General features: G+C 51.7%; 1 protein-coding gene across 1 annotated transcript in view; it reads right to left on the reverse strand.

Moving 5' to 3' along the window:
- Window positions 1-1246: 1246 nt before the first annotated feature.
- Window positions 1247-26112, reverse strand: part of LOC140399361 (noelin-like) — a 48901-nt gene continuing 24035 nt past the window's right edge. Inside the window, exons 4-6 of the mRNA XM_072488933.1 lie at window positions 16154-16373; window positions 14958-15064; window positions 1247-3725 (exon numbers count right to left, since the gene is read on the reverse strand). Of these exons, the coding sequence (XP_072345034.1) occupies window positions 3051-3725; window positions 14958-15064; window positions 16154-16373 (1002 nt within the window). The 3' untranslated portion in view covers window positions 1247-3050. The remainder of the gene's footprint in view (window positions 3726-14957; window positions 15065-16153; window positions 16374-26112) is intronic.

A 26112-nucleotide genomic window follows, 5' to 3' on the forward strand; every position in this document is an offset into this window, starting at 1 on the left:
TGAGGACACTCTGGGCCTTGCTATGGAGGGAGAGCAGCGAAGGTTTACCAGGCTGAGTCCTGGGGTGGCGGGACTGTCATATGAGGAGAGACTAAATCGGTTCAGATTATGTTCATTGGAGTTTAGGAGAGTGAGAGGAGATCTCACAGAAACTTACAAAATTCTAACAGGATTAGACAGGGTAGATTCAGAAAGAATGTTCCCGATGGTGGGGGAGTCCAGAACTAGGGGTCATAGTTCGAGGATAAGGGGTAAACCTTTTAGGACTGAGGTGAGGAGAAATTTCTTCACCCAGAGAGCGGGGAATCTGTGGAATTCACTCCCACAGAAAGTAGCTGAGGCCAAAACATTGTGAAATTTGAAGCAGGAATTAGATCCAGCTCTTGGGGCTAAAGGATCGAGGGATATGGGGGGAAGGCGGGATCAGGGTATTGAACTTGATGATCAGCCATGATCATAATGCATGGCGGAGCAGGCTCGAGGGGCCGAATGGCCTCTCCTGCTTCTATTTTCTATGTATTAGACTGGCACGGAAATTCATATTGGCACATGACTGTGACATTAATGCACCGCCTCTCCCAGTCAGAGTTCATTGGCTAACCAATCAGCACTCTCTTTTCATACAGTACAAATTGTTATTCTATTTACATTTGGTATTATTGAGAATTGTCCTAATGAGTGGAAGATGGAAAAGTATGACAACAAAATTTTCAGCAACATTCAAGTTCTAATCTTCCAAACGGCTACTGGAAAAGGTGATGTTCACAGGGTCTTCGGGAACGAGCAGGGAAAAGGTGATGTTTACAGGGTCATCGGGAACGAGCAGGGAAAAGGTGATGTTTACAGGGTCATCGGGAACGAGCAGGGAATGGGATGCATTCAATCGCTTTTTTTCCAGAGGGACATGCAGACTGGGGGACTGGCCTCTTTCTGTGCTACAAGATTGTACGAGTCGAGTCTGGATGTACTTTGGGCAACAATGTGTTTCTTGCTACCATTCCATACAAAGATTCCAGTGACACACAAGCAAAACGCTGCGAGCTTTGGAAATCTCAAATAAAAACAGGAAATGTTGCAAATACTCAGCAGGCCTGCCAGCTTCTGTGGAGAGAGAGAAACAGAGTTCTCACTTCAGATCAGCAACCTTTCGTCAACGTGGTCAGGGTGATTGCAGTATAAGAAATGCTTCAAGTTAAAGCTGCTGATCGAAAGCACAAAGATGAAGGATTCACATTGCTGTACACAGTTCATCTTCACTCCTTTTAATGATAAAATAGAAAGGAGGAGGTACAGAGGCTGAATCTAACAGTCGTGCTGTTTCCCTGTAACAAGTCAGTAGCAGCACATACCAACCTCGCCATTCACTGCCATTGGTGGAGAACAAGAGATAAAAGTCTAAACACACACACCCACTGGCACACTCACTGACACACTCACACTCACTGACACACTCAAAAACCCACACTCACACACACCAAGACTCTCACTCACACAGACTGATGGATGCACATACACGTATGGCTCACACTCGGATACTGTCACAGACTCTCTCTCACACACACACACACACACACACTGGCAGACAGAAGCAGTCACAGAGACACTTACACACTCTCACACACACACTCACATAAAATCCCATGCACCCACACACACCAGATGCCCACAGACACAATGACACGCACCCGCATTCACACATACCAACAGACACGCATTGACCTCTTGTACATGGTCAGAAACCGACACACGGTGGCAGACATATATGTAGACACCAACGTAAACACACGTGGAGATGGATACCCCTACCCCCAACACACACACACTAACAAAGACAAACACACAGGTGTACACAAAGACAGAATCAGATGTGTAAACATGCACACACAGACTAATAGAGATAGACACACACAAATGCATGTTCAGGTATATTCTCACTTTCATTCACACATATCCACAGCTTTGCAAAAGAATTAAACAATATTCTAACAGTTGGTAATTCATCAATGTGATAATATGGTTTGGACAGAGATGGGCTGGATATGAAATATTTAAACTCTACAAACAGACCTGCTTGTACTGAGAACAGAATCTTAAAGTACCAGGTGCTATGATGGGGAAATACTCTAGTTAATACGATGCACCTCACACTGTAATATTCAACACACAGATGTTAAATGGGCCTTTACAATGCGTCACTGATAAACTGTGACACACTATTCACCACACAACAGATTTGATACAGAAACTGTTTTTCAAATAATTATATAGTTTCAGATTAAAACGATGAGGCAGCTCGTTAATGCTGGAACAGGTAACTGCAGGCAACAGTGAGGGTGAAATCCAGTTAGTCTGACAGTCGCATATCCAAATAATCCGTCCCATTTGTGTTGTCAGAGACTGCAACCAACATAAAACAGTCTTTTGAAGAAGTGGGGGTGTTTCGGGGATGGGGGGGTGCAGATCGGTGGAATCATCTCTCCCCCTCCCCCCACATATTGCAGGACTGTTTGAGATCAAACAATGATGAGGATGCCTTTGATCCGTCAGCAGGGATGGTTACCGTGGTTACTCATTGCCTGTTCCTGCTGTGATCTTCACTGTCCCCCCCCCCCCCCCCCCCCCACCCCCGGGAACAATGAGACTCTTGCTGTCCTCAATATTGGAGGAATAATTCAGGAGCGAAAGGGAGGGAGAGTGGAGGAGAGGGTAGGGAGGATTGGATGGAAGGGTAAGATGGGGAGGGGGAAAGGGGAGTGGAGAGGTAGGTGGATAAGGGGAAGGAAGGAATGGAGAGAGAGGATACATGGGGGTGGAGGGGCTATTCCATCGATTGTTTCCAATTTCCACCCCTTTGAGTTCGAAACAAGGATGGACATTGCTTATTCAGAAACTCTCATCACGCGGAGAGAGCAACAACCCAGAAATGAAGCCCAAATTTTCAATTATGCTATGTGTCCTTTTACAGAATATATAAATATACCTGTACAGGACCTACAGATTTATATATGTCTATACTGTATAATTTTGTAAATGAAGGAGTTTGTGTGGTTTTATAATTCATCTGATTTAATGATGTGGAACAATGTGACATTATACAGAACCTGGTGACCATTGTTCCAGGTGTAGAGGGCTCGGTCCTTGGGGTTATAGTCCAGCATGGAGATGTGAGAGTATTGGTTGTGGAACTGGATGTCAGTGTATTCGTAGGTGGAAGTATTGGTGTTGTACGAGTAATAAACTTTGGCACCGCCCAGGTGTGAGTTGGTCATGTACAGAGTGCCACAGATCATGAAGGCCTCGCCTGCACTGCGCTTTGGGTAGCCGGTATTCCAGCTCCGTACCACCTCCAGGGTCCCTAGGTCCAGCTTGCTGATGACGATGTTCCCCGCATTCTGGTTGGTGGCATAGACAGCCCACAGCCCCCCCTCGTCCACCATCAGGTCAATATCCGAGTGGCCACCCCAGGAGTAAGGGTACATGTTGTTGTATCCCGCGTAGTCCAGGCTTCGTTGAGTAAGCAGCCGCTCCGTTGGGATGTGGAACTTGATGATGATGTGGCTCTGGTACTTGTTAAAGTACAAGGTTTGGTTGTAAACTACCTGCCCAGTGCCAGACCAGGGGTGAGGCAGACGGTGCACTGTGAAATTGTCTGTACTCATAAAATCCTGCAGGGACTTATAGACACGCACAAAGCGGTTGTTATGGTAACCATCCATGTAATAAACCTAGAGGAAAATTAAACAAGACAGCATCAAGATGGATTTAACATCAGAGTAAATCAGACCAGAGTCCACCTTTCCTGGAGTCCCATGTTTGAGTCCCTCCAATCAGCTTTCTGCTCTGCTACAGTACCGAACAGCTCTTATCAGAGTCACAAATGACACCCTGTGTGACTGTGAGAAAGGGAAACCTTCCCTGTGTCTGCGTGGGTCTCACCCCCACAACCCAAAGACGTGCAGGCTAGGTGGATTGGCCACGCGAAATTGCCCCTTCATTGGAATTAAAAAAAAAAAAAATCTCTCAGGTTGGTTTAGCACTGGGCTAAATCGCTGGCTTTGAAAGCAGACCAAGGCAGGCCAGCAGCGCGGGTTCAATTCCCGTACCAGCCTCCCCGAACAGGCGCCGGAATGTGGTGACTAGGGGCTTTTCACAGTAACTTCATTTGAAGCCTACTTGTGACAATAAGCGATTTTCATTTTCATTTCATTGTAACCAGAGAATCACTGACAATGGTTTCTCTCCCTGTTCTCGCACTCTTACCACTGGCGTCCCCCAGGAATCGATCCCTGACTCCCTCCTATTTCTCATCTATAAGCTGCCCCTCATTGACATCAACTGAAGACACAGTGTTAGTTCTCCCATGTACACTGATGACACCCACCTCTCCCCACTCCTCCACAGTTGCTACATTATCCGACTGCTTATTCAACACCCAGTACAGGATCAGCACAAATTGCCTCCAATTAAACAATGGGAAGGTTGAAGCCACTGTTCCCTGCTCCAGACTCTGTTCCTCAGTCTCTGACTCCAGCCCTCTCCCTGGCCATTGGCGGATCCTCAACCTGCCAATTCACAACCTTGGTGCCATATCTGACCCTAAGATGAACTTCTGATTGCTTCATCGCCTATTTCCATTTCAATAATATTGTCCGTCTCAGCTCCTCTCCTCCGGAGAGCCTCATTCAGGCCTTTTCTTCTGCTACACCGGACTATTCCAGTACACCCTCGCCGGACTATTCCAGTACACCCCCGCTGGACTATTCCAATACACCCCTCGCTGGACTATTCCAGTACACCCCTCACTGGACTATTCCAATACACCCCTCGCTGGACTATTCCAGTACACCCCTCACTGGACTATTCCAGTACACCCCTCACTGGACTATTCCAGTACACCCCTCGCTGGACTATTCCAGTACACCCCTCGCTGGACTATTCCAGTACACCCCTTGCTGGCTCTCCACATTCTACCCTCAGCAAACGTGTGGTTATTCAAAACTCTTCTTCCACGTGCCCACTTGTACCACACCCCATTCACCCGTCACCCCTCACTTGTTGGCCGAAACCAACTCTCCATTGATCAATGCCTCAAATTCTCATCCTTTGTGTTAAAATCCGTCCGTGGCCGCTGTAATCTCCCCGAGACCTCCACACTTGTCAAATTCTGGCCTCCTGCACATCCCCAATTCTAATTTCTCCACCACAGGTAAATGTGTCTTCAATTACCTGGACGCCTCGCTCTGGAATTCCCTCCACCTCTCACCCTCCAGCTTTAAGACGCTTTTGGGCATCTGCCCTTATATCACCAGTTCTGTTTTATAACACTCCTATGAAGTATCTTGGGATGTCCGATTATATTAAAGATGGGATATAAACACGTGTTGTTGTTACTGATAGAGTTTTTTTTAATTATGAAGGGGCTTGACAGGGTGGTACTAGAGAAGATGTTTCTATTTGTGAGGAATATTCCAATCTCAGGACCATCAATATAACACATTCTCTTCTCAGTGAGAACTTGCCCCATCCTCACCATCCTCCTGGCTGCTCTCGTTATCCTGGCGGGAAAATGCTTTCTGCGCTGTTACACTCTGAACTGCGTTTTAAGTTCCGCTGAATCAATTATTTATAAAAATTGCCTCATTGGTTCTGTTCAGTGTTGACTGTTTACATCTGCTACACTTTCCTCACTGTCTCCTGCTCCAATAGTTTCAATTCAGCATAATAGGAACCCAATTTAAGGCAATTGCGTTCAGCTCAGGGCGCTGTCCCCTTGGCCTGGGATGTCAGAGGTGGGTCTGTGGGAAGGGGGCGGGTCGGGGAGGGGGCGGGGTGGTCCATGGGGGTTAGTGCTGGGACACTTGCTTTTACTATGGCTCTATAGCGTGAATATTTTGTCAGCAGTAACTGAAAGGTGCAGGGAGAACTAGGGTTCAGCTAAAACTTCGCTGCAGAATTAAAGTCACTCTGGACGAGAAATCAATTTCAAAATCAATAGAGATTGAAAAAGTGAGATACAGAAATAGCCCGCGACGGGAACAGAACGAGGAGATTAAACAATTCGGCGAGGGATTGCAATGTGGACAGTTGAAGTGCTGACAGTGTGGACGCGTGTACAGACAGTCTGGCAAGGTGAGGAAAAACCTCACTTCACACTTCTCCAGAAGGGGCAACACGGGAGAAAAAGAGACTTTCATTGATATAGCAGCTGTCTCCACTTCAGGACGTCCCAAATCATTTTATAACCAACTAAATATTTTGGACATTTGACACTGCTGTGATGTAGGGAGCACGGCAAGATCTCCCAACAGCAAGATGATAAAGATATGCTGCTTGTAGGTGTAGTTTGAAGGATAAATATTGACTGGGGAACTGGGCTGAAATCCCCGGCTTTTTGAAATAGGGCCGAGGGATCTTTGACAACAGAAGAGACCAAGGTTTAGCACCTCATTGTCGCACCCCACCTTCAGTGGTGGAGGTAATGTTTCTGCTCCTGTTTCATAGTCTGTAAACAACTAACCGAAACAGTAATGGGCAATTTCAACAGCTCTTGATAAACAGTTTGGGATATGGCCTAAGGAAGAGACAATTAGTTCTTGGCAAAGATGTTTCAGTCCAAAGATGTGCAGGTTAGGTAGATTGGTCATGGTAAAACCACCCCTTAGTGTCCAGGGATGTGCAGGTTAGGTGGGGGTACGGGGATTGAGTGGGGAGGTGGGCCTAGGTGGGGTGGTGTTTCAGAGCGTTGGTGCAGACTCAGGTGGGCCGAATGTGATGCTACGATGCAAATCTGGATCCTGGAATTTATTTTTTAAAGGATTTCTCAACAGGTTAGGGAGAATTTACTTTTTAAAAGAATGTTGTGGGTTGTTTGATTTAGAAAGTGGTGAATTGTTTTAGAACGCCGAGGTGAGCTCAGCTGCAGTGCTGGGTCTGGCAGCAGCTGGCAAAACATGGGCAGAGTTTTCAGAGCAGATTGTTGGATGTAGATTGACCTACAGCCTCCTCAGTGAAATCGAAGTTCTTAATCAAAAGATTTATTATTCCGCTTTTTAGTATATCCCTAACAGCACAGTGTGTGCACCTACACCTCAAGGACTGCAGATGTTCAAGAAGGCAGCTCACACCCACCTTCTAGGCAACTAGGGATGGGCAATAAATGCTGGCCGAGCCTGCCACGCCCACATCCCGTAAATTAATTTGAACAAAGTTAGAGAATCAAACAGACAGCGGGAAACCTCGAGGAAAAGCTGCATAATTACAATAACATTAACGCAGTGCTCTGGGCATGCTGTTCTAATGGCACCTCTTCACCTGCTATGACTGACCCTCTGACAGTGCGGCACTCCCTCAGTACTGACCCTCTGACAGTGCGGCACTCCCTCAGTACTGACCCTCTGACAGTGCGGCACTCCCTCAGTACTGACCCTCTGACAGTGCGGCACTCCCTCAGTACTGACCCTCTGACAGTGCGGCACTCCCTCAGTACTGACCCTCTGACAGTGCGGCACTCCCTCAGTACTGACCCTCTGACAGTGCGGCACTCCCTCAGTACTGACCCTCTGACAGTGCGGCACTCCCTCAGTACTGACCCTCTGACAGTGCGGCACTCCCTCAGTACTGACCCTCTGACAGTGCGGCACTCCCTCAGTACTGACCCTCTGACAGTGCGGCACTCCCTCAGTACTGACCCTCTGACAGTGCGGCACTTCCTCAGTACTGACCCTCTGACAGTGCGACGCTCCCTCAGTACTGACCCTCTGACAGTGCAGCACTCCCTCAGTACTGACCCTCTGACAGTGCGGCAGTCCCTCAGTACTGACTCTCTGACAGTGCGGCGCTCCCTCAGTACTGACCCTCTGACAGTGTGGCACTCCCTCAGGACTGACCCTCTGACAGTGCGGCACTCCCTCAGTACTGACCCTCTGACAGTATGGCACTCCCTCAGTCCTGACCCTCTGACAGTGCGGCACTCCCTCAGTACTGACTCTCTGACAGTGCGGCACTCCCTCAGTACTGACCAACTGACAGTACGGCACTCCCTCAGTACTGACCCTCTGACAGTGCAGCACTCCCTCAGTACTGAACCTCTGACAGTGCGACACTCCCTCAGTACTGACACTCTGACAGTGCAGCACTCCCTCAGTACTGACCCTCTGACAGTGCGGCACTCCCTCAGTACTGACCCTCTGACAGTGCGGCCCTCCCTCAGTACTGACCCTCTGACAGTGCAGCACTCCCTCAGTACTGAACCTCTGACAGTGCGACACTCCCTCAGTACTGACCCTCTGACAGTGCGGCACTCCCCAAGTACTGACCCTCTGACAGTGCAGCACTCCCTCAGTACTGACCCTCTGACAGTGCGGCACTCCCTCAGTACTGACCCTCTAGCAGTGCGGCTCTCCCTCAGTACTGACCCTCTGACAGTGCTGCATTCCATCAGTACTGAACCTCTGACAGTGCGGCACTCCCTCAGTACTGACCCTCTGACAGTGCGGCACTCCCTCAATACTGACCCTCTGACAGTGCGGCACTCCCTCAGTACTGACCTTCTGACAGTGCGGCACTCCCTCAGTACTGACCCTCTGACAGTGCAGCACTCCCTCAGTACTGACCCTCTGACAGTGCGGCACTCCCTCAGTACTGACCCTCTGACAGTGCGGCACTCCCTCAGTACTGACCCTCTGACAGTGCAGCACTCCCTCAGTACTGACCCTCTGACAGTGCGGCACTCCCTCAGTACTGACCTTCTGACAGTGCGGCACTCCCTCAGTACTGACCCTCTGACAGTGCGACACTCCCTCAGTACTGACCTTCTGACAGTGCGGCACTCCCTCAGTACTGACCCTCTGACAGTGCGGCACTCCCTCAGTACTGACCCTCTGACAGTGCAGCACTCCCTCAGTACTGACCCTCTGACAGTGCGGCACTCCCTCAGTACTGACCCTCTGACAGTGCGGCACTCCCTCAGTACTGACCTTCTGACAGTGCGGCACTCCCTCAGTACTGACCCTCTGACAGTGCGGCACTCCCTCAGTACTGACCCTCTGACAGTGCGGCAGTGCCTCAGTACTGACCCTCTGACAGTGCGGCACTGCCTCAGTACTGACCCTCTGACAGTACGGCACTCCCTCAGTACTGACCCTCTGACAGTGCGGAACTCCCTCAGTACTGACCCTCTGACAGTGCAGCACTCCCTCAGTACTGACCCTCTGACAGTACAGCACTCCCTCAGTACTGACCCTCTGACAGTGCAGCACTCCGTCAGTACTGACCCTCTGACAGTGCTGCACTCCCTCAGTACTGACCCTCTGACAGTGCAGCACTCCCTCAGTACTGACTCTCCGACAGTGCGGCACTCCCTCAGTACTGACCCTCTGACAGTGCAGCACTCCCTCAGTACTGACCCTCTGACAGTGCAGCACTCCCTTAGTACTGACCCTCTGACAGTGCGGCACTCCCTCAGTACTGACCCTCTGACAGTGCGGCACTCCCTCAGTACTGACCCTCTGACAGTGCGGCACTCCCTCATTACTGACCCTCTGACAGTGCAGCACTCCCTCAGTACTGACCCTCTGACAGTGCGGCACTCCCTCAGTACTGACCCTCTGACAGTGCGGCACTCCCTCAGTACTGACCCTCTGACAGTATGGCACTCCCTCAGTACTGACCCTCTGACAGTGCGGCACTCCCTCAGTACTGACCCTCTGACAGTGCAGCACTCCCTCAGTACTGACCCTCTGACAGTGCGGCATTCCCTCAGGACTGACCCTCTGACAGTGCGGCACTCCCTCAGTACTGACCCTCTGACAGTATGGCACTCCCTCAGTACTGACCCTCTGACAGTGCGGCACTCCCTCAGTACTGACCCTCTGACAGTATGGCACTCCCTCAGTATTGACCCTCTGATAGTGCGGCACTCCCTCAGTACTGACCCTCTGACAGTGCAGCACTCCCTCAGTACTGACCCTCTGACAGTGCGGCATTCCCTCAGGACTGACCCTCTGACAGTGCGGCACTCCCTCAGTTCTGACCCTCTGACAGTGCGGCACTCCCTCCGTACTGACACTCCATTGTATCCAATCTATTTCCCACACTTCTGCTCTCACCGCTACCCCTCCCTCGCAGAACAGCGTCAGGGCTCCCCTTGTCCCCACCTTTCACCCCACCAGCCTCCACATTCAACTGATCCTCCCCCACCATTCCAACCAACCCCAGCGGAATGGTCCCCATCTTCCCCTTTCAGCATTCCAGAGGAACCGTTCCCGCTGAGTGAACCAGTTCCTCTCCTCAGTCACCCTCAACACTCCCTCCCTTTCCCACTCCACCTATCCAGGCAACTGCCGGACATGCAACATTTGTCCTTTTGCCTCCTCCCTTCTCACCCTCCGAGGCCCCAAATACTCCTTCCAAGTGAAGCAGGAATTTGCTTGGTGCCCTTTCAGTTTATTTGTTCACAATGTGGTCTCCTGCACATTGGGGGGGGTGAAAGGCAGACCGAGCCACCGCTTTGTGGAACACCCCCTCAGTCCGCAGGCACGATCCGGACCTTCCAGTCACCTCTCGTTTCCGTCCTCCACCTTGCTCCCACTCTGACCTTCCTGTCCTCGACCGGAATTTGATACCCTGAAGGATCTATGTGTGTTGGAAGCAGTTGCCATATCTGCGGTGGGATCATTTCACCTTGCATGTAAAGGTTAGATAGGTTGGGCCAGTACCTATTGGGAATTTCGATTAATGAGAGGTGATCTTATTGAAACAGGAGATCCTGAGGGGGTTTAAGGAGGTGGATTTGGAGAAGGCGTTTCCCCTTCCGGCAGAGGTTGGAACCAGGGGACACAGTTTGGGGAAAAAAGGGTCTCCCGCTTAAAAAGGAGACGGAAAGAATGTTTTTTCTCTCAGAGAGGGTGGTAAATCTTTGGAACTCTCCCAAAAAGTAGTGGAGGCCGGGTCAGTGAACGTCTAAAAGGCAGAGGTAGATTGACTCAAAGGTTATCAGGGTCGGCAGGTAAGTGGGGCTGCGATTACACTCTGATCAGCTGTGATCTCACTGAATGGTGGAGCAGGTTCGAGGGGCTGAATGGTCCCTCATTCGGATGTTCATATGTCGTGTCCAATGACACTCAATGCAGACACCTCATCTTTCGCTTTGACGCTCTCTAGCCTTCTAGACTCCACAGTGCGTTCAACAGTCTGGGATCATAACTTCTATTTTTGCTGCTTCCAATATTCGACTTTCCCTCTTTATTCCTTCACTTTGCATTCGGGTGGCTGCTATCAGCCATTCACACCTCACCTGTTGTGTCTTTACCCATTACCATTAGATCCTGCCCTCCGCCCAATCACAGGCCGCCTTTTGTTCTTCCTCCTCTCTTCCCACTTGCTCAAAAAGATTTCTCTCCTCCCTCGGTTCAAATTAAAGGTCATCGAGCCGAAACGTTCTCTCGACGCTGCCCCACCTGCTGAGAGTTTCCAGAATGTTCTGTTTTCGCTGGAGAAGCTGGGATTGGTCTCCTCGGAGCAGAAAAGGCCAAGAGGAGGTTTAATCGAGGCGTTCAACATCAGGGAGGGTTCGGATAGAGTAAACAAAGAGAAACTTCGCTATCCAGAGGAGACAGATTTAAGGAATTGGAATAAGAGCCGGCGGGGGGTTGGGGGATGAGGGGATTTGTTTAAACGCAGCGAGGTGCTGTGATCTGGAAGAGGCTACCTGAAAGGGTGGTGGAAGCAGATTCAACAGGAACTTTGGGAAGTGAATTAGATACAAAGTTGAAGACTGATTGGACAGCTCTCTCAATGGGCTGGCATCGACTCAATGGGCTGAATGGTCTCCTTGTATGGCTATGTTGTATTTGTGGCCCCGAGCTCTGTTCTCTGCCCCAAGCTGAAACATATTCTCTTTGTCGAGCCGATCAAATTCTTTGATAAGTTTAAAGGCTTCTATCAAGTTACCCCCCCCCCACCCCCCCAGCCTTTCTCTTTCCCGAAAAAAGCTGCAGCTTGTACAATCTTTCCTGGCAGAATGGAGATATTTTACCTCCTTAATCATCCCCAGCCTCCTCCAGATCCTTTTCATAATACGGAGACCAGAATTGTTCACCATACTCTGAGCTCGGCCTAACCAAACCTCTGTATTTCAATCCTGTTCCTCTCAACATTCACCTACATTGTTCAAGAATCTGTTTTCCTCTTTTATCTCTTCATTTATCTGTGATTTCTCCCATTTCTGGGAGAGGGACCATATTGTAAATGCGAACTTGACTGTTCTCGGTACACATGCGGCCTGACCAGCCTGTCTGACCCTGGTAGACTTGGCCCTGATGATGCGGGCAATGTTCCTGTCTTCACCCAGAACCCTCCAATCCTGCCTCACAACAGTAGGTTAAAGGTTGAATATATCTTCTTATTTTTGTCCTCCATTCTTTGCGCTCCAGGATTTATACACAAAAAAACCCTGTGGCGCTAACAACAGGCCCCCCGGTCGCCTTAATCCAGGGATTTCAAATTTAGAACGACAAAGAACAATCCGCAGAGGAACAGGCCCTTCGGCCCTCCAAGCCTGCGCCAATCACGTGTCCTATCCAGACCAACCGCCTGTGTCCTTCTATACCCCGTCTGTCCATGAGCCTATCCAGATAAGTCTTAAAGGTCGTTAACGTAGCTGCCTCAACCGCCTCACTGGGCCGTGCATTCCAGGCCACCACCACCCTCTGTGTAAAAAACTTCCCCCGCACATCTCCACTGAACCTTTCTCCCCTCACCTTGACCAACGAACAAAGAAAAGTACAGCACAGGAACAGGCCTTTCGGCCCTCCAAGCCCGTGCCGACCATGCTGCCCGACTAAACTACAATCTTCTACACTTCCTGGGTCCGTATCCCTCTATTCCCATCCTATTCATGTATTTGTCAAGATGCCCCTTAAATGTCACTATCGTCCCTGCTTCCACCACCTCCTCCGGTAGCGAGTTCCAGGCACCCACTACCCTCTGCGAAAAAAACTTGCCTCGTACATCTACTCTAAACCTTGCCCCTCTCACCTTACACCTATGCCCCCTAGTAATTGGCCCCTCTACCCCGGGGAAAAGCCTCTGACTATCCACTCTGTCTATGCCCCTCATAATTTTGTATACCTCTATCAGGTCGCCCCTCAACCTTCTTCGTTCCAGTGGCGAACAAACCAAGTTTATTCAACCTCTCCTCATAGCTCATGCCCTCCATACCAGGCAACATTCTGGTAAATCTCTTCTGCACCCTCTCTAAAGCCTCCACATTCTTCTCGTAGTGTGGCGACCAGAATTGAACACTATACTTCAAGTGTGGCCTAACTAAGGTTCTATACAGCTGCAACATGACTTGCCAATTCTTATACTCAATGCCCCGGCCAATGAAGGCAAGCATGCCGTATGCCTTCTTGACTACCTTCTCCACCTGTGTTGCCCCTTTCAGTGACCTGTGGACCTGTACACCTAGATCTCTTTGACTTTCAATACTCTTGAGGGTTCTACCATTCACTCTATATTCCCTACTTGCATTAGACCTTTCAAAATGCATTACCTCACATTTGTCTGGATTAAACTCCATCTGCCATCTCTCCGCCCAAGTCTCCAAACAATCTAAATCCTGCTGTATCCTCTGGCAGTCCTCATCGCTATCCGCAATTCCACCAACCTTTGTGTTGTCCGCAAACTTACTAATCAGACCAGTTACATTTCCCTCCAAATCATTTATATATACTACAAACAGCAAAGGTCCCAGCTCTGATCCCTGCGGAACACCACTGGTCACAGCCCTCCAATCAGATAAGCACCCTTCCATCGCTACTCTCTGCCGTCTATGACCTAGCCAGTTCTGTATCCACCTTGCCAGCTCACCCCTGATCCCGCGTGACTTCACCTTTTGTACCAGTCTGCCATGAGGGACCTTGTCAAAGGCCTTACTGAAGTCCATATAGACAACATCCACTGCCCTACCTGCATCAATCATCTTTGTGACCTCCTCGAAAAACTCTTATCAAGTTAGTGAGACACGACCTCTCCTTCACAAAACGGTGCTGCCTCTCACTAATACGACCCCTTGCTTCCAAATGGGAGTAGATCTTGTGCCCCCTTGCAATTGTCATTTCCGGCCTCAGGAAAACGCCTCCAACTGTTCACCCTATCCATATCCCTAATAATTTTATAAACTTCTATCAGGTTACCCCTCAGCCTCCTTCTCTCTAGGGATAATAATCCCAGTTTATTCAATTGCTCTTCGCAGCTAATACCCTGCATACCAGGCAACATCCTGGTGAACCTTTTCTGCACTCTCTCCAAAGCCTCCACGTCCTTCTGGTAGTGTGGTGGCCAGAATTGGACACAGTATTCCAAATGTGGCCTAACCAACGTTCTATATAACTGCAACATAATTTTTGAGCTTTTATTCTCGATACCCCGTCCTATGAAGGCAAGCATGCCGTATGCTTTCATTACCACCAGTTCCACCTGTGCTGCCACTTTTAAGGATCTGTGGACCTGCACACCCAGATCTCTCTGTGTCTCTCTGCTCCTGATGGTTCTGCTATTTATTTTATAGCTCCCACCTGAATTGGTTCTACTAAAGTGCATCACCTCGCATTTGTCCAGGTTAAACTCCATCTGCCATTTCTCTGCCCAATTTTGCAGCCTATCTATATCCTGCTGTATTCTGTGACAATCTTCATCACTATCCGCAGCTCCTGCAATCTTAGTATCATCCGCAAACTTGCTAATCAGACCCACTACATTTTCTTCCAAGGCATTTATATATATTACAACTAATAACTTATTCCACGGATGATTATTTCTCCCCCCACCCATGTTCTCTATACATTTTGCATTCTCATTGATGCTCTTCCTCCTCCATCCCCCCGAGCCCTGGGGAGATTAAATGGCCATTGGTCGAGTTTGAAGTGAATGTGCAATACGGTGATGCCGGGACGTACCTTGGTGTCACCCTCTGGTGAAGCAGGATCAGTCATCCAGGCACCAAACCTTGAGCCGGACGTCTTGACGGTGAGTGGGTTGCTGATTCCCGTCAACTTGCCGCAGGCTGGAATTGATGAAGAAAGTGTAACTGGAGTGAGTGGGCAATGTGTGCTGATGTGGTCAAGCTCGGTCTATCACTCTGAACCCTGTCCCCATCGACCCCTCCTCCCCAACAACCAGAGAGTGGGCCAGCAGGGCAAGCACGAGGGTCTGCTGAGATGTGGCCCCGGGGGATGGGGGTCAGACCTCCTGGCCTATTCAAATACCGATGGAGAGATTCAAGTTGATTCTCTGTTTGCCACTCTTGCTGTGGAACCCGTTAGAAACTTAGCTCATCGTCGCTCTACTCTGGAACCAACCCCCTCGTTGGAATGTGCTGTCAGACAGGTGGCTTTAACTGGGGCCTATCCAGCGTTGGGTGTGCTGGCTCACCTGGCAGGGGAGTGCCCCAGGACTCTCCCCCCTTGCTGTACCTGTTGAGTATCCTAGTCAGAAAGACACAGACTCCTTTGCAATGGTCTCACTGTGATGCTGTTCATGGCTGACTGCTTGTGTTTCTACCCCAGATCTCAGCTCGTATGGGAGTGAACGAACTCTGCAGCCCACTCACGGCCTGCTTCTTAATGTCACATTCTGCCTGTGTGTCGGGGAGTCCTGGTCAGTGTGGAGCTCACTGATCTGACCCCCAGTTAGATGTTTTGGGGAGATGGCACCCAATCAGTGGAAGGGACATAAAAGGAAGCTGTTAGTGCCCCTTGCACCTGATCACTACCCCACCGGCAGCCCACCATGCAAAGCTGAATTTGATTGGGAGTAGGGGTTTGGCCATGGCCTTGTAGTCAAACAACCTACCAGCAGTCACCCTCTTTGTGTCCACCTAGGGCAGGGAGGGAGGGAGGACACTGGAATCCCAGCCACTCAGACAGGTCGGGAGTAAGCAGTGTTTCCGGAGAGGCAGGAAGGGCAGGGGGAGTAGGGAAATGCTGAATTTCAGGGGGTTGCCTTCTTGCCGCCCCCACTTGTATGCGGGTGGAGCAACCAGAGACCCTCAGGACCCCCACTGTCGCTGCCTCCGATCCGCGATTCAGCACCCCCCCCTCGGGGAGCAGCCAATTCCGCGTAAACTGTTTAAGACGCGCGATTTGGGGCCTACCTAATTTTTGCATGCAGGCCCGAAGCCTGTCCTCAAGATTGGAGACTCTGGCCAGGAGCTCTTCATAGTCGTACGCTCCGATCTCTTCCTGCAGCTCGGCCAGTACAGCTGTGAGATTCGCCGCTTCCGCCTTAAACTGCAACAGCAACTTGGCGTCAGCTATGTACTGCTCCAGCACGGGGATTAAAGGCAACAGCTCATCCATTCTCGATTTTAGGGCCTGCAATGGGTAAAATAAGCTCTATTCAGTCGCAAGTGTGGAAAATTAAAAACCCCAACAGCTCCCCGCGACCCGTCTAAAGCTATCGTAAAAATAATTCCCACTTCCTTCACAAGTTCAGGGTGGCCCCACACCGTTTAATAACCAATGTGGAAGTGCAGTCAGTCACTGTTGTAGGAAACTAGGCAGTCAATTTGTGCATAGCAAGCTCCCACAAACGGCAATGAGATAATAACCCGATAATGTGTTGTTTCAATGATGTTGGTTGAGGTTAGGACACAAGGGAAAACCTACCTGCCTACCTTCAAATAGAGGCTGTGGGATCTTTGATGCCCTCCTGAGAGGGCTAACGAGCTTCGGTTTAACTTAACGTTTGAAAGTCTGCACCTCCTACAGTGCTGGGCTCCCTCAGCATTGCACTAGAATATCAGTGTGGATTGATACAACAATACATACTACCACAGTGTCTAAATCTGTGTGCGTAGAAGGGACTCCCTGAATTGATTCTCTGTGGGGTACAGGCTCCACAGGCACTGATGCCCCCTTGGTTTCTCGTCCGGAGGAGTAGAGACTCAACACTACACCAAAATAATTTGGGAAAAAAAGCCTTTATTTATTTTTTTATTTTTTAGAATGCGATTGGGTTAACATGCGTTCAATCACTTAACAAAATGGACATTCAGCAGAGATGCATCAACAATTTTTTGATATATTTATATATAAATTTTAAGTCTGTTTAAAACTATTGATGGTTAAACGATTTAACATGCAGGAGAATCACAGCAAAGATTAACAAGTTAGCTCTACATGGATTAAAGAAATTGTCAGGTGATTTTTTTTTGTTGTTGAGTTTTTATTAAACTATATAATAGTGCAAGGTCAGGTGGCCAAGTCCACGGTTACAAAGAATTGGACTTGTATCTTCGTTCAATCAATGCCGCTTTTCAAAAAAACTTTCTTAAACTTAGCCCTGCAAACAAAAAAAGGTGAGAGCGATACTGTAGCAGAGTTCCTACAACCTCCCCACTCCCATTAACACAAGAATCCAGTGTAAAACCTCTCACACTCGCCCCCTTCCACACTCACACGCACTTGCACGCTCAACAGACACACTTGCACATCCATTACACACACACATAAAACTCGCCACGCACATTTGTTTGCTCTCATGTTTTCCACACATGCTCACACTCTCACACACTCCTGTCTCCCCACACAATCTCATATATACACACACACCATCTTCCCTTTTCCCTCTCAGGTGTTCCTTGCATATTGAGTGACTGCATTCTCCACAATATTGCACAGAAAATTATTTCCAAATTTGTCCAGCTTATAGCAAGTTATGAAGCAAAATATATCCACACTAGCAGCTATCCTAAAGGCACCAACTCCCCCTGGGGTACAGATTCCACACTCACTGACTCTCACTGGGGTACGGATCCCACACACACTGACTCTCACTGGGGTACGGGTCCCACACACACTGACTCTCACTGGGGTACGGGTCCCACACACACTGACTCTCACTGGGGTACGGGTCCCACACACACTGACTCTCACTGGGGTACGGGTCCCACACACACTGACTCTCACTGGGGTACGGGTCCCACAAACACTGACTCTCACTGGGGAATGGGTTCCACACATACTGACTCTCACTGGGGTACGGGTTCCACACACACTGACTCTCACTGGGGTACGGGTCTCACACACAGTGACTCTCACTGGGGTACGGGTCCCGCACACACTGACTCTCACTGGGGTACAGCTCCACACACTGACTCTCACTGGGGTACGGGTCCCACACACACTGACTCTCACTGGGGTACGGGTCCCACACACACTGACTCTCACTGGGGTACGGGTCCCACACACACTGACTCTCACTGGGGTACGGGTCCCACAAACACTGACTCTCACTGGGGAATGGGTTCCACACATACTGACTCTCACTGGGGTACGGGTTCCACACACACTGACTCTCACTGGGGTACGGGTCTCACACACAGTGACTCTCACTGGGGTACGGGTCCCGCACACACTGACTCTCACTGGGGTACAGCTCCACACACTGACTCTCACTGGGGTACGGGTCCCACACACACTGACTCTCACTGGGGTACGGGTCCCACACACACTGACTCTCACTGGGTACGGGTCCCACAAACACTGACTCTCACTGGGGAATGGGTTCCACACATACTGACTCTCACTGGGGTACGGGTTCCACACACACTGACTCTCACTGGGGTACGGGTCCCACACACACTGACTCTCACTGGGGTACGGGTCCCGCACACACCGACTCTCACTGGGGTACAGGTCCCACACACACTGACTCTCACTGGGGTACGGGTCCCACACACACTGACTCTCACTGGGGTACGGGTCCGACACACACTGACTCTCACTGGGGTACGGGTTCCACACACACTGACTCTCACTGGGGTACAGCTCCACACACTGACTCTCACTGGGGTACGGGTCCCACACACACTGACTCTCACTGGGGTACGGGTCCCACAAACACTGACTCTCACTGGGGAATGGGTTCCACACATACTGACTCTCACTGGGGTACGGGTTCCACACACACTGACTCTCACTGGGGTACGGGTCCCACACACACTGACTCTCACTGGGGTACGGGTCCCGCACACACTGACTCTCACTGGGGTACGGGTCCCACACACACTGACTCTCACTGGGGTACGGGTCCCACACACACTGACTCTCACTGGGGTACGGGTCCCGCACACACTGACTCTCACTGGGGTACGGGTCCCACACACACTTACTCTCACTGGGGTACGGGTCCCACACACACTGACTCTCACTGGGGTACGGGTCCCACACACACTGACTCTCACTGGGGTACGGGTCCCACACACACTGACTCTCACTGGGGTACGGGTCCCACACACACTGACTCTCACTGGGGTACGGGTCCCACACACACTGACTCTCACTGGGGTACGGGTCCCACACACACTGGCTAAACGGAACTGTGAACTGTGAAGAGTGAGAAAGGCAGTTTATTGTAGAAATACTGCCTCCCAAGCTTTAGCTGGCCATTCAGATGGATTTGTGTTGAGTTTGATGAGAAATGAGTGAGTGATAATTTCGGGTGGTGAGTGATTTTCCTGTCAAGGTGTTTATTTTGCTGGGAAATTTGGCCTAGGTGCATTTCTCAATCAGTCATCATTCCTATCATGAAAACAGCCGGATACACAAAACTAATAATCATTAATATCCAATTGACCCACCACAAGGATCACTATTGGGACGAAGCCACGAGCACTCCATTGACCCCAATCGATTTGGATGGAAGGGGAGTGGCTGATTGGGTGGGGCAGGGAGGCCTCAAGAGGGTGGGGACACAGAGACATTTATCAATTTGGTCTGGGATGCACCTGCAGGCCACGTGCCAGATGAACATTCCTTTGCTCTCTCTCAACAAGGACATGGGCAGGTAGCACAGAGGCGATAGAAAACCTTTGGCAATGAAGCTACAACCTGATACTACAGCAGGTAGTGTATTAAACATCGTTTTCACTAGACAAGGATACTCGGAAAACTAATGGGACTAAAGGCCGATAAGTCCCTGGACCTGTCGGCTTGCATTAAAGGAAGTAGTTACAGAGCTATTAGTGCACTGGCGGTAATCTTCCGCGAATCCTTAAATTCTGGAAAAGTCCCAGAGGATTGGAAAACTGTCAGCGTAACACCTTTATTCGAAAAGGGAGAAAGGCAGAAAAAAGGAAACCAAAGGCCAGTTAGCTTAGCTTCGGTCATTGAGAAAATGTTAGAGTCCATTATAAAGGATTCCCGCCCCCGCCCAATCTCCGGGAGCGGAGACTTCGGCGGGGGCGGGGGCGGGATTCACGGCGGCCAACGGCCATTCTCCCACCCGGCGGGGGGTCGGAGAATGACGCCCAGGTTAGGTGAGTGGGCCAAACCCTGGCAGATAGAATATAATGTAAGAAAATGTGAAGTTATGCACTTTGGTAGGAAGAATAAAGGAGCTGAATATTATTTAAATGGAGAGAGATTGCAGAAAGCTGCAGCACAGAGGGGTTTGGGGGTCCTAGTCTGCAGAAGTCACAAAAATAGCATGCAGGTTCAGCAGGAAAGTGGGAAGGCAAATGGAATGTTGGCCGTAATTCCAAAGGGAATTGAGCATAAACAGTAGGGAAATCTTGCTAAAACTATACACGGCACTAGTTAGACCACACCTGGAATACTGTGAACAGTTTTGGTCTCCTTATCTAAGGAAAGATACACAGGCATTGGAGGCAGTCCAGAGAGGGTTTACTAGGCTGATCCCGGGTAGGGAGTGATTTTCTTATGAGGAGGTTGAGTAGGTTGGGTCTGTACTCGTTGCAGTTTAGAAGATAGAGAGGTGACCTTATTGAGGATTCTCAGGGGGGTTTGACAGGGTCGATGCCGAGAGGTTGTTTCCCCTTGTGGGAGAGTCTAGGACCAGAGGGCAGAATCTCAGAGTAAGGGGGTCGCCCATTTAAAACAGGGAGGAGGAGGAATTCCTTCTCTCAGAGGGGAGTGAATCTGTGGAATTCTTGACCGCAGAGAGCTGTAGAGGCTGGGTCGTTAACTATGGTCAAGGCTGAGACAGACAGATTTTTAATCAGTAAAGGAATCGAGGGTTACGGGAATAAGATGGTAAAGTGGATTTGAGGATTATCAGATCAGCCATGCTCTCTTGAATGACGGAGCAGACTCGATGGGCCGAATGGCCAACTTCTGCTCCTGTATCTTATGGTCTTTGAGAAACAGGCCACCTGGCCCAAACAGTCCGTGCTCGTATGTATGCTCCAGTCCGTGCTCGTATGTATGCTCCAGTCCGTGCTCGTATGTATGCTCCAGATGACATGACCATCCTCCCACCTCTTTTCATCACACCTTCCCAGCACACACTGGGCTAAATCGCTGGCTTTGAAAGCAGACCAGCAGCACGGTTCAATTCCCGTACCAGCCTGCCCGAACAGGCGCCGGAATGTGGCGACTAGGGGCTTTTCACAGTAACTTCATTTGAAGCCTACTTGTGACAATAAGCGATTTTCATTTCATTTATTTCTCAGAGAAAAGAATCCCAGACTACAGTCTTTCTTGACAGCCCCTCAGTTTTGGGGATTGTCCGTGTAAAAGAATTTTGGATCTTCTCCGCTGCCTCTATATAGTTTGTATAATACGGAGACCAGAGCTGCACACTGAGCTGCAAGTGAGGTCTAACAAAGGTTCTACAAACATTTAATTTAACTTCTCTGCTTTTCAGTTCCATCCCTCTGGAAATCAATCCCAGTGTTTGTTTTTTACGACTTTATCAACTTGTGTGGCTAAATTTAGTGATTGTTTATCTCTACTCCTGGATGCCTCTGACTCTTTACCCCATTTAGACTCAGCACTTCCAAGGAATAGTGGACCTCCTTATGGATGGGCCAAAGGGCCTCTGTGATTCTATGTTTTAGACTCAGCATTTCCGTTGCCTCCTTATTTTTTGCTTCTCGGCCTTTTGGCTAGAATCAAACCCAATGCCAGGTACCCAAGGCGAGGTGCCCAATGCCAGGTGCCCAATGCCAGGTGCCCAATGCCAGGTGCCCAAGGCCAGGTACCCAAGGCGAGGTGCCCAATGCCTGGTGCCCAATGCCAGGTGCCCAAGGCCAGGTACCCAAGGCCAGGTGCCCAAGGCCAGGTACCCAAGGCCAGGTACCCAAGGCCAGGTACCCAAGGCCAGGTACCCAAGGCCAGGTGCCCAAAGCCAGGTGCCCAAGGCCAGGGGCCCAATGCCAGGGGCCAAATGCCAGGTGCCAAATGCCAGGTGCCCAAGGCCAGGTGCCCAAGGCCAGGTACCCAATGCCAGGTGAAATGCCAGGTACCCAAGGCCAGGTGCCCAAGGCTAGGTGCCCAAGGCCAGGTACCCAAGGCCAGGTACCCAAGGCCAGGTACCCAAGGCCAGGTGCCCAAAGCCAGGTGCCCAAGGCCAGGGGCCCAATGCCAGGTGCCAAATGCCAGGTGCCAAATGCCAGGTACCCAATGCCAGGTGCCCAAGGCCAGGTACCCAATGCCAGGTACCCAATGCCAGGTGAAATGCCAGGTACCCAAGGCCAGGTACCCAATGCCAGGTGCCCAATGACAGGTGCCCAAGGCCAGGTACCCAATGCCAGGTGCCCAAGGCCAGGTGCCCAAGGCCAGGTGCCCAAGGTCAGGTACCCAATGCCAGGTACTCAATGCCAGGTACCCAAGGCCAGGTACCCAATGCAGGTACCCAAGGCCAGGCGCCCAAGGCCAGGCGCCCAAGGCCAGGTGCCCAAGGCCAGGTGCCCAAGGCCAGGTGCCCAAGGCCAGGTGCCCAATGCCAGGTACCCAATGCCAGGTGAAATGCCAGGTACCCAAGGCCATGTACCCAAGGCCAGATACCCAAAGCCAGGTACCCAAGGCCAGGTACCCAAGGCCAGGTGCCCAAGGCCATGTACCCAAGGCCAGGTACCCAAGGCCAGGTCCCCAAGGCCAGGTACCCAAGGCCAGGTGCCCAAGGCCTGGTGCCCAAGGCCAGGTGCCCAAGGCCAGGTACCCAATGCCAGGTGAAATGCCAATTAACCCAATGCCATGTACCCAAGGCCAGGTACCCAAGGCCAGGTCCCCAAGGCCAGGTGCCCAACGCCAGGTACCCAAGGCCAGGTGCCCAAGACCAGGTACCCAAGGCCAGGTGCCCAAGGCCAGGTACCCAAGGCCAGGTACCCAAGGCCAGGTGCCCAATGCCAGGTACCCAATGCCAGGTGCCCAAGGCCAGGTACTCAAGGCCAGGTACCCAAGGCCAGGTGCCCAAGGCCAGGTGCCCAAGGCCAGGTGCCCAATGCCAGGTGAAATGCCAGGTACCCAATTCCAGGTACCCAATGCCAGGTACCCAATGCCAGGTGCCCAATGCCAGGTACCCAATGCCAGGTGCCCAAGGCCAGGTACTCAATTCCAGGTACCCAATGCCAGGTGCCCAATGCCAGGTGCCCAAGGCCAGGTGCCCAATGCCAGGTGCCCAAGGCCAGGTGCCCAATGCCAGGTACCCAAGGTCAGGTACCCAATGCCAGGTACTCAAGGCCAGGTACCCAAGGCCAGGTACACAATGCCAGGTGCCCAATGCCAGGCACCCAATGCCAGGTACCCAATGCCAGGTACCCAATGCCAGGTACCCAATGCCAGAAGAAATGCCAGGTACCCAAGGCCAGGTGCCCAAGGCCAGGTACCAAATGCCAGGTACCCAATGCCAGGTGAAATGCCAGGTACCCAAGGCCATGTACCCAAGGCCATGTACCCAAGGCCTGGTACCCAATGCCAGGTCCCCAAGGCCAGGAACCCAATGCCAGGAACCCAATGCCAGGTGCCCAATGCCAGGTACCCAATGCCAGGTGAAATGCCAGGTACTCAATTCCAGGTACCCAATGCCAGGTGCCCAAGGCCAGGTGCCCAATGCCAGGTACCCAAGGTCAGGTACCCAATGCCAGGTACTCAAGGCCAGGTACCCAAGGCCAGGTACACAATGCCAGGTGCCCAATGCCAGGCACCCAATGCCAGGCACCCAAAGCCAGGCGCCCAAGGCCAGGTGCCCAATGCCAGGCACCCAAGGCCAGGTGCCCAAGGCCAGGTGCCCAAGGTCAGGTACCCAATGCCAGGTACCCAATGCCAGATGAAATGCCAGGTACCCAAGGCCAGGTACCAAATGCCAGGTACCCAATGCCAGGTAAATGCCAGGTACCCAAGGCCAGGTGCCCAAGGCCAGGTACCCAATGCCAGGTGAAAGGCCAGGTACCCAAGGCCAGGTACCCAAGGCCAGGTGCCCAATGCCAGGTGCCCAATGCCAGGTGCCCAAGGCCAGGCGCCCAAGGCCAGGCGCCCAAGGCCAGGTGCCCAATGCCAGGTGCCCAATGCCAGGTGCCCAAGGCCAGGTACCAAAGGCCAGGTGCCCAAGGCCAGGTGCCCAAGGCCAGGTGCCCAAGGTCAGGTACCCAATGCCAGGTGCCCAAGGCCAGGTACCCAATGCCAGGTGCCCAAGGCCAGGTACCCATGGCCAGGTACCCAATGCCAGGTGCCCAATGCCAGGTGCCCAATGCCAGGTGCCCAATGCCAGGTGAAATGCCAGGTACCCAATGCCAGGTGCCCAAGGCCAGGTGCCCAATGCCAGGTACCCAATGCCAGAAGAAATGCCAGGTACCCAAGGCCAGGTGCCCATGGCCAGGTACCAAATGCCAGGTACCCAATGCCAGGTGAAATGCCAGGTACCCAAGGCCATGTACCCAAGGCCATGTACCCAAGGCCTGGTACCCAAGGCCAGGTGCCCAAGGCCATGTACCCAAGGCCAGGTACCCAAGGCCAGGTCCCCAAGGCCAGGTACCCAAGGCCAGGTGCCCAAGGCCTGGTGCCCAAGGCCAGGTGCCCAAGGCCAGGTACCCAATGCCAGGTGAAATGCCAATTAACCCAATGCCATGTACCCAAGGCCAGGTACCCAAGGCCAGGTCCCCAAGGCCAGGTGCCCAACGCCAGGTACCCAAGGCCAGGTGCCCAAGGCCAGGTACCCAAGGCCAGGTGCCCAAGGCCAGGTACCCAAGGCCAGGTGCCCAACGCCAGGTACCCAAGGCCAGGTGCCCAAGGCCAGGTACCCAAGGCCAGGTACTCAAGGCCAGGTACCCAAGGCCAGGTGCCCAAGGCCAGGTGCCCAAGGCCAGGTGCCCAATGCCAGGTGCCCAAGACCAGGTACCCAAGGCCAGGTGCCCAAGGCCAGGTACCCAAGGCCAGGTACCCAAGGCCAGGTGCCCAATGCCAGGTACCCAATGCCAGGTGCCCAAGGCCAGGTACTCAAGGCCAGGTACCCAAGGCCAGGTGCCCAAGGCCAGGTGCCCAAGGCCAGGTGCCCAATGCCAGGTGAAATGCCAGGTACCCAATTCCAGGTACCCAATGCCAGGTACCCAATGCCAGGTGCCCAATGCCAGGTACCCAATGCCAGGTGCCCAAGGCCAGGTACTCAATTCCAGGTACCCAATGCCAGGTGCCCAATGCCAGGTGCCCAAGGCCAGGTGCCCAATGCCAGGTGCCCAAGGCCAGGTGCCCAATGCCAGGTACCCAAGGTCAGGTACCCAATGCCAGGTACTCAAGGCCAGGTACCCAAGGCCAGGTACACAATGCCAGGTGCCCAATGCCAGGCACCCAATGCCAGGTACCCAATGCCAGGTACCCAATGCCAGGTACCCAATGCCAGAAGAAATGCCAGGTACCCAAGGCCAGGTGCCCAAGGCCAGGTACCGAAGGCCAGGTGCCCAATGCCAGGTACCCAATGCCAGGTGAAATGCCAGGTACCCAAGGCCATGTACCCAAGGCCATGTACCCAAGGCCAGGTACCCAATGCCAGGTCCCCAAGGCCAGGTACCCAAGGCCAGGTGCCCAAGGCCAGGTGCCCAACGTCAGGTGCCCAACGCCAGGTGCCCAAGACCAGGTACCCAAGGCCAGGTGCCCAAGACCAGGTACCCAAGGACAGGTACCCAAGGCCAGGTGCCCAATGCCAGGTACCCAAGGTCAGGTACCCAAGGCCAGGTACCCAAGGCCAGGTACCCAAGGCCAGGTACCCAAGGCCAGGTGAAATGCCGGTTCTTGTCAGCTTGGATCTAGAATGTCTCTTTTGTGGGGACCATGAATTGGATTCAATGTGAATTTGAAATGTTTTTTGGAGCAAGCA

The sequence above is a fragment of the Scyliorhinus torazame genome, chromosome 22 (genome assembly GCF_047496885.1).
Source record: "Scyliorhinus torazame isolate Kashiwa2021f chromosome 22, sScyTor2.1, whole genome shotgun sequence".
NCBI lineage: Eukaryota > Metazoa > Chordata > Chondrichthyes > Carcharhiniformes > Scyliorhinidae > Scyliorhinus > Scyliorhinus torazame.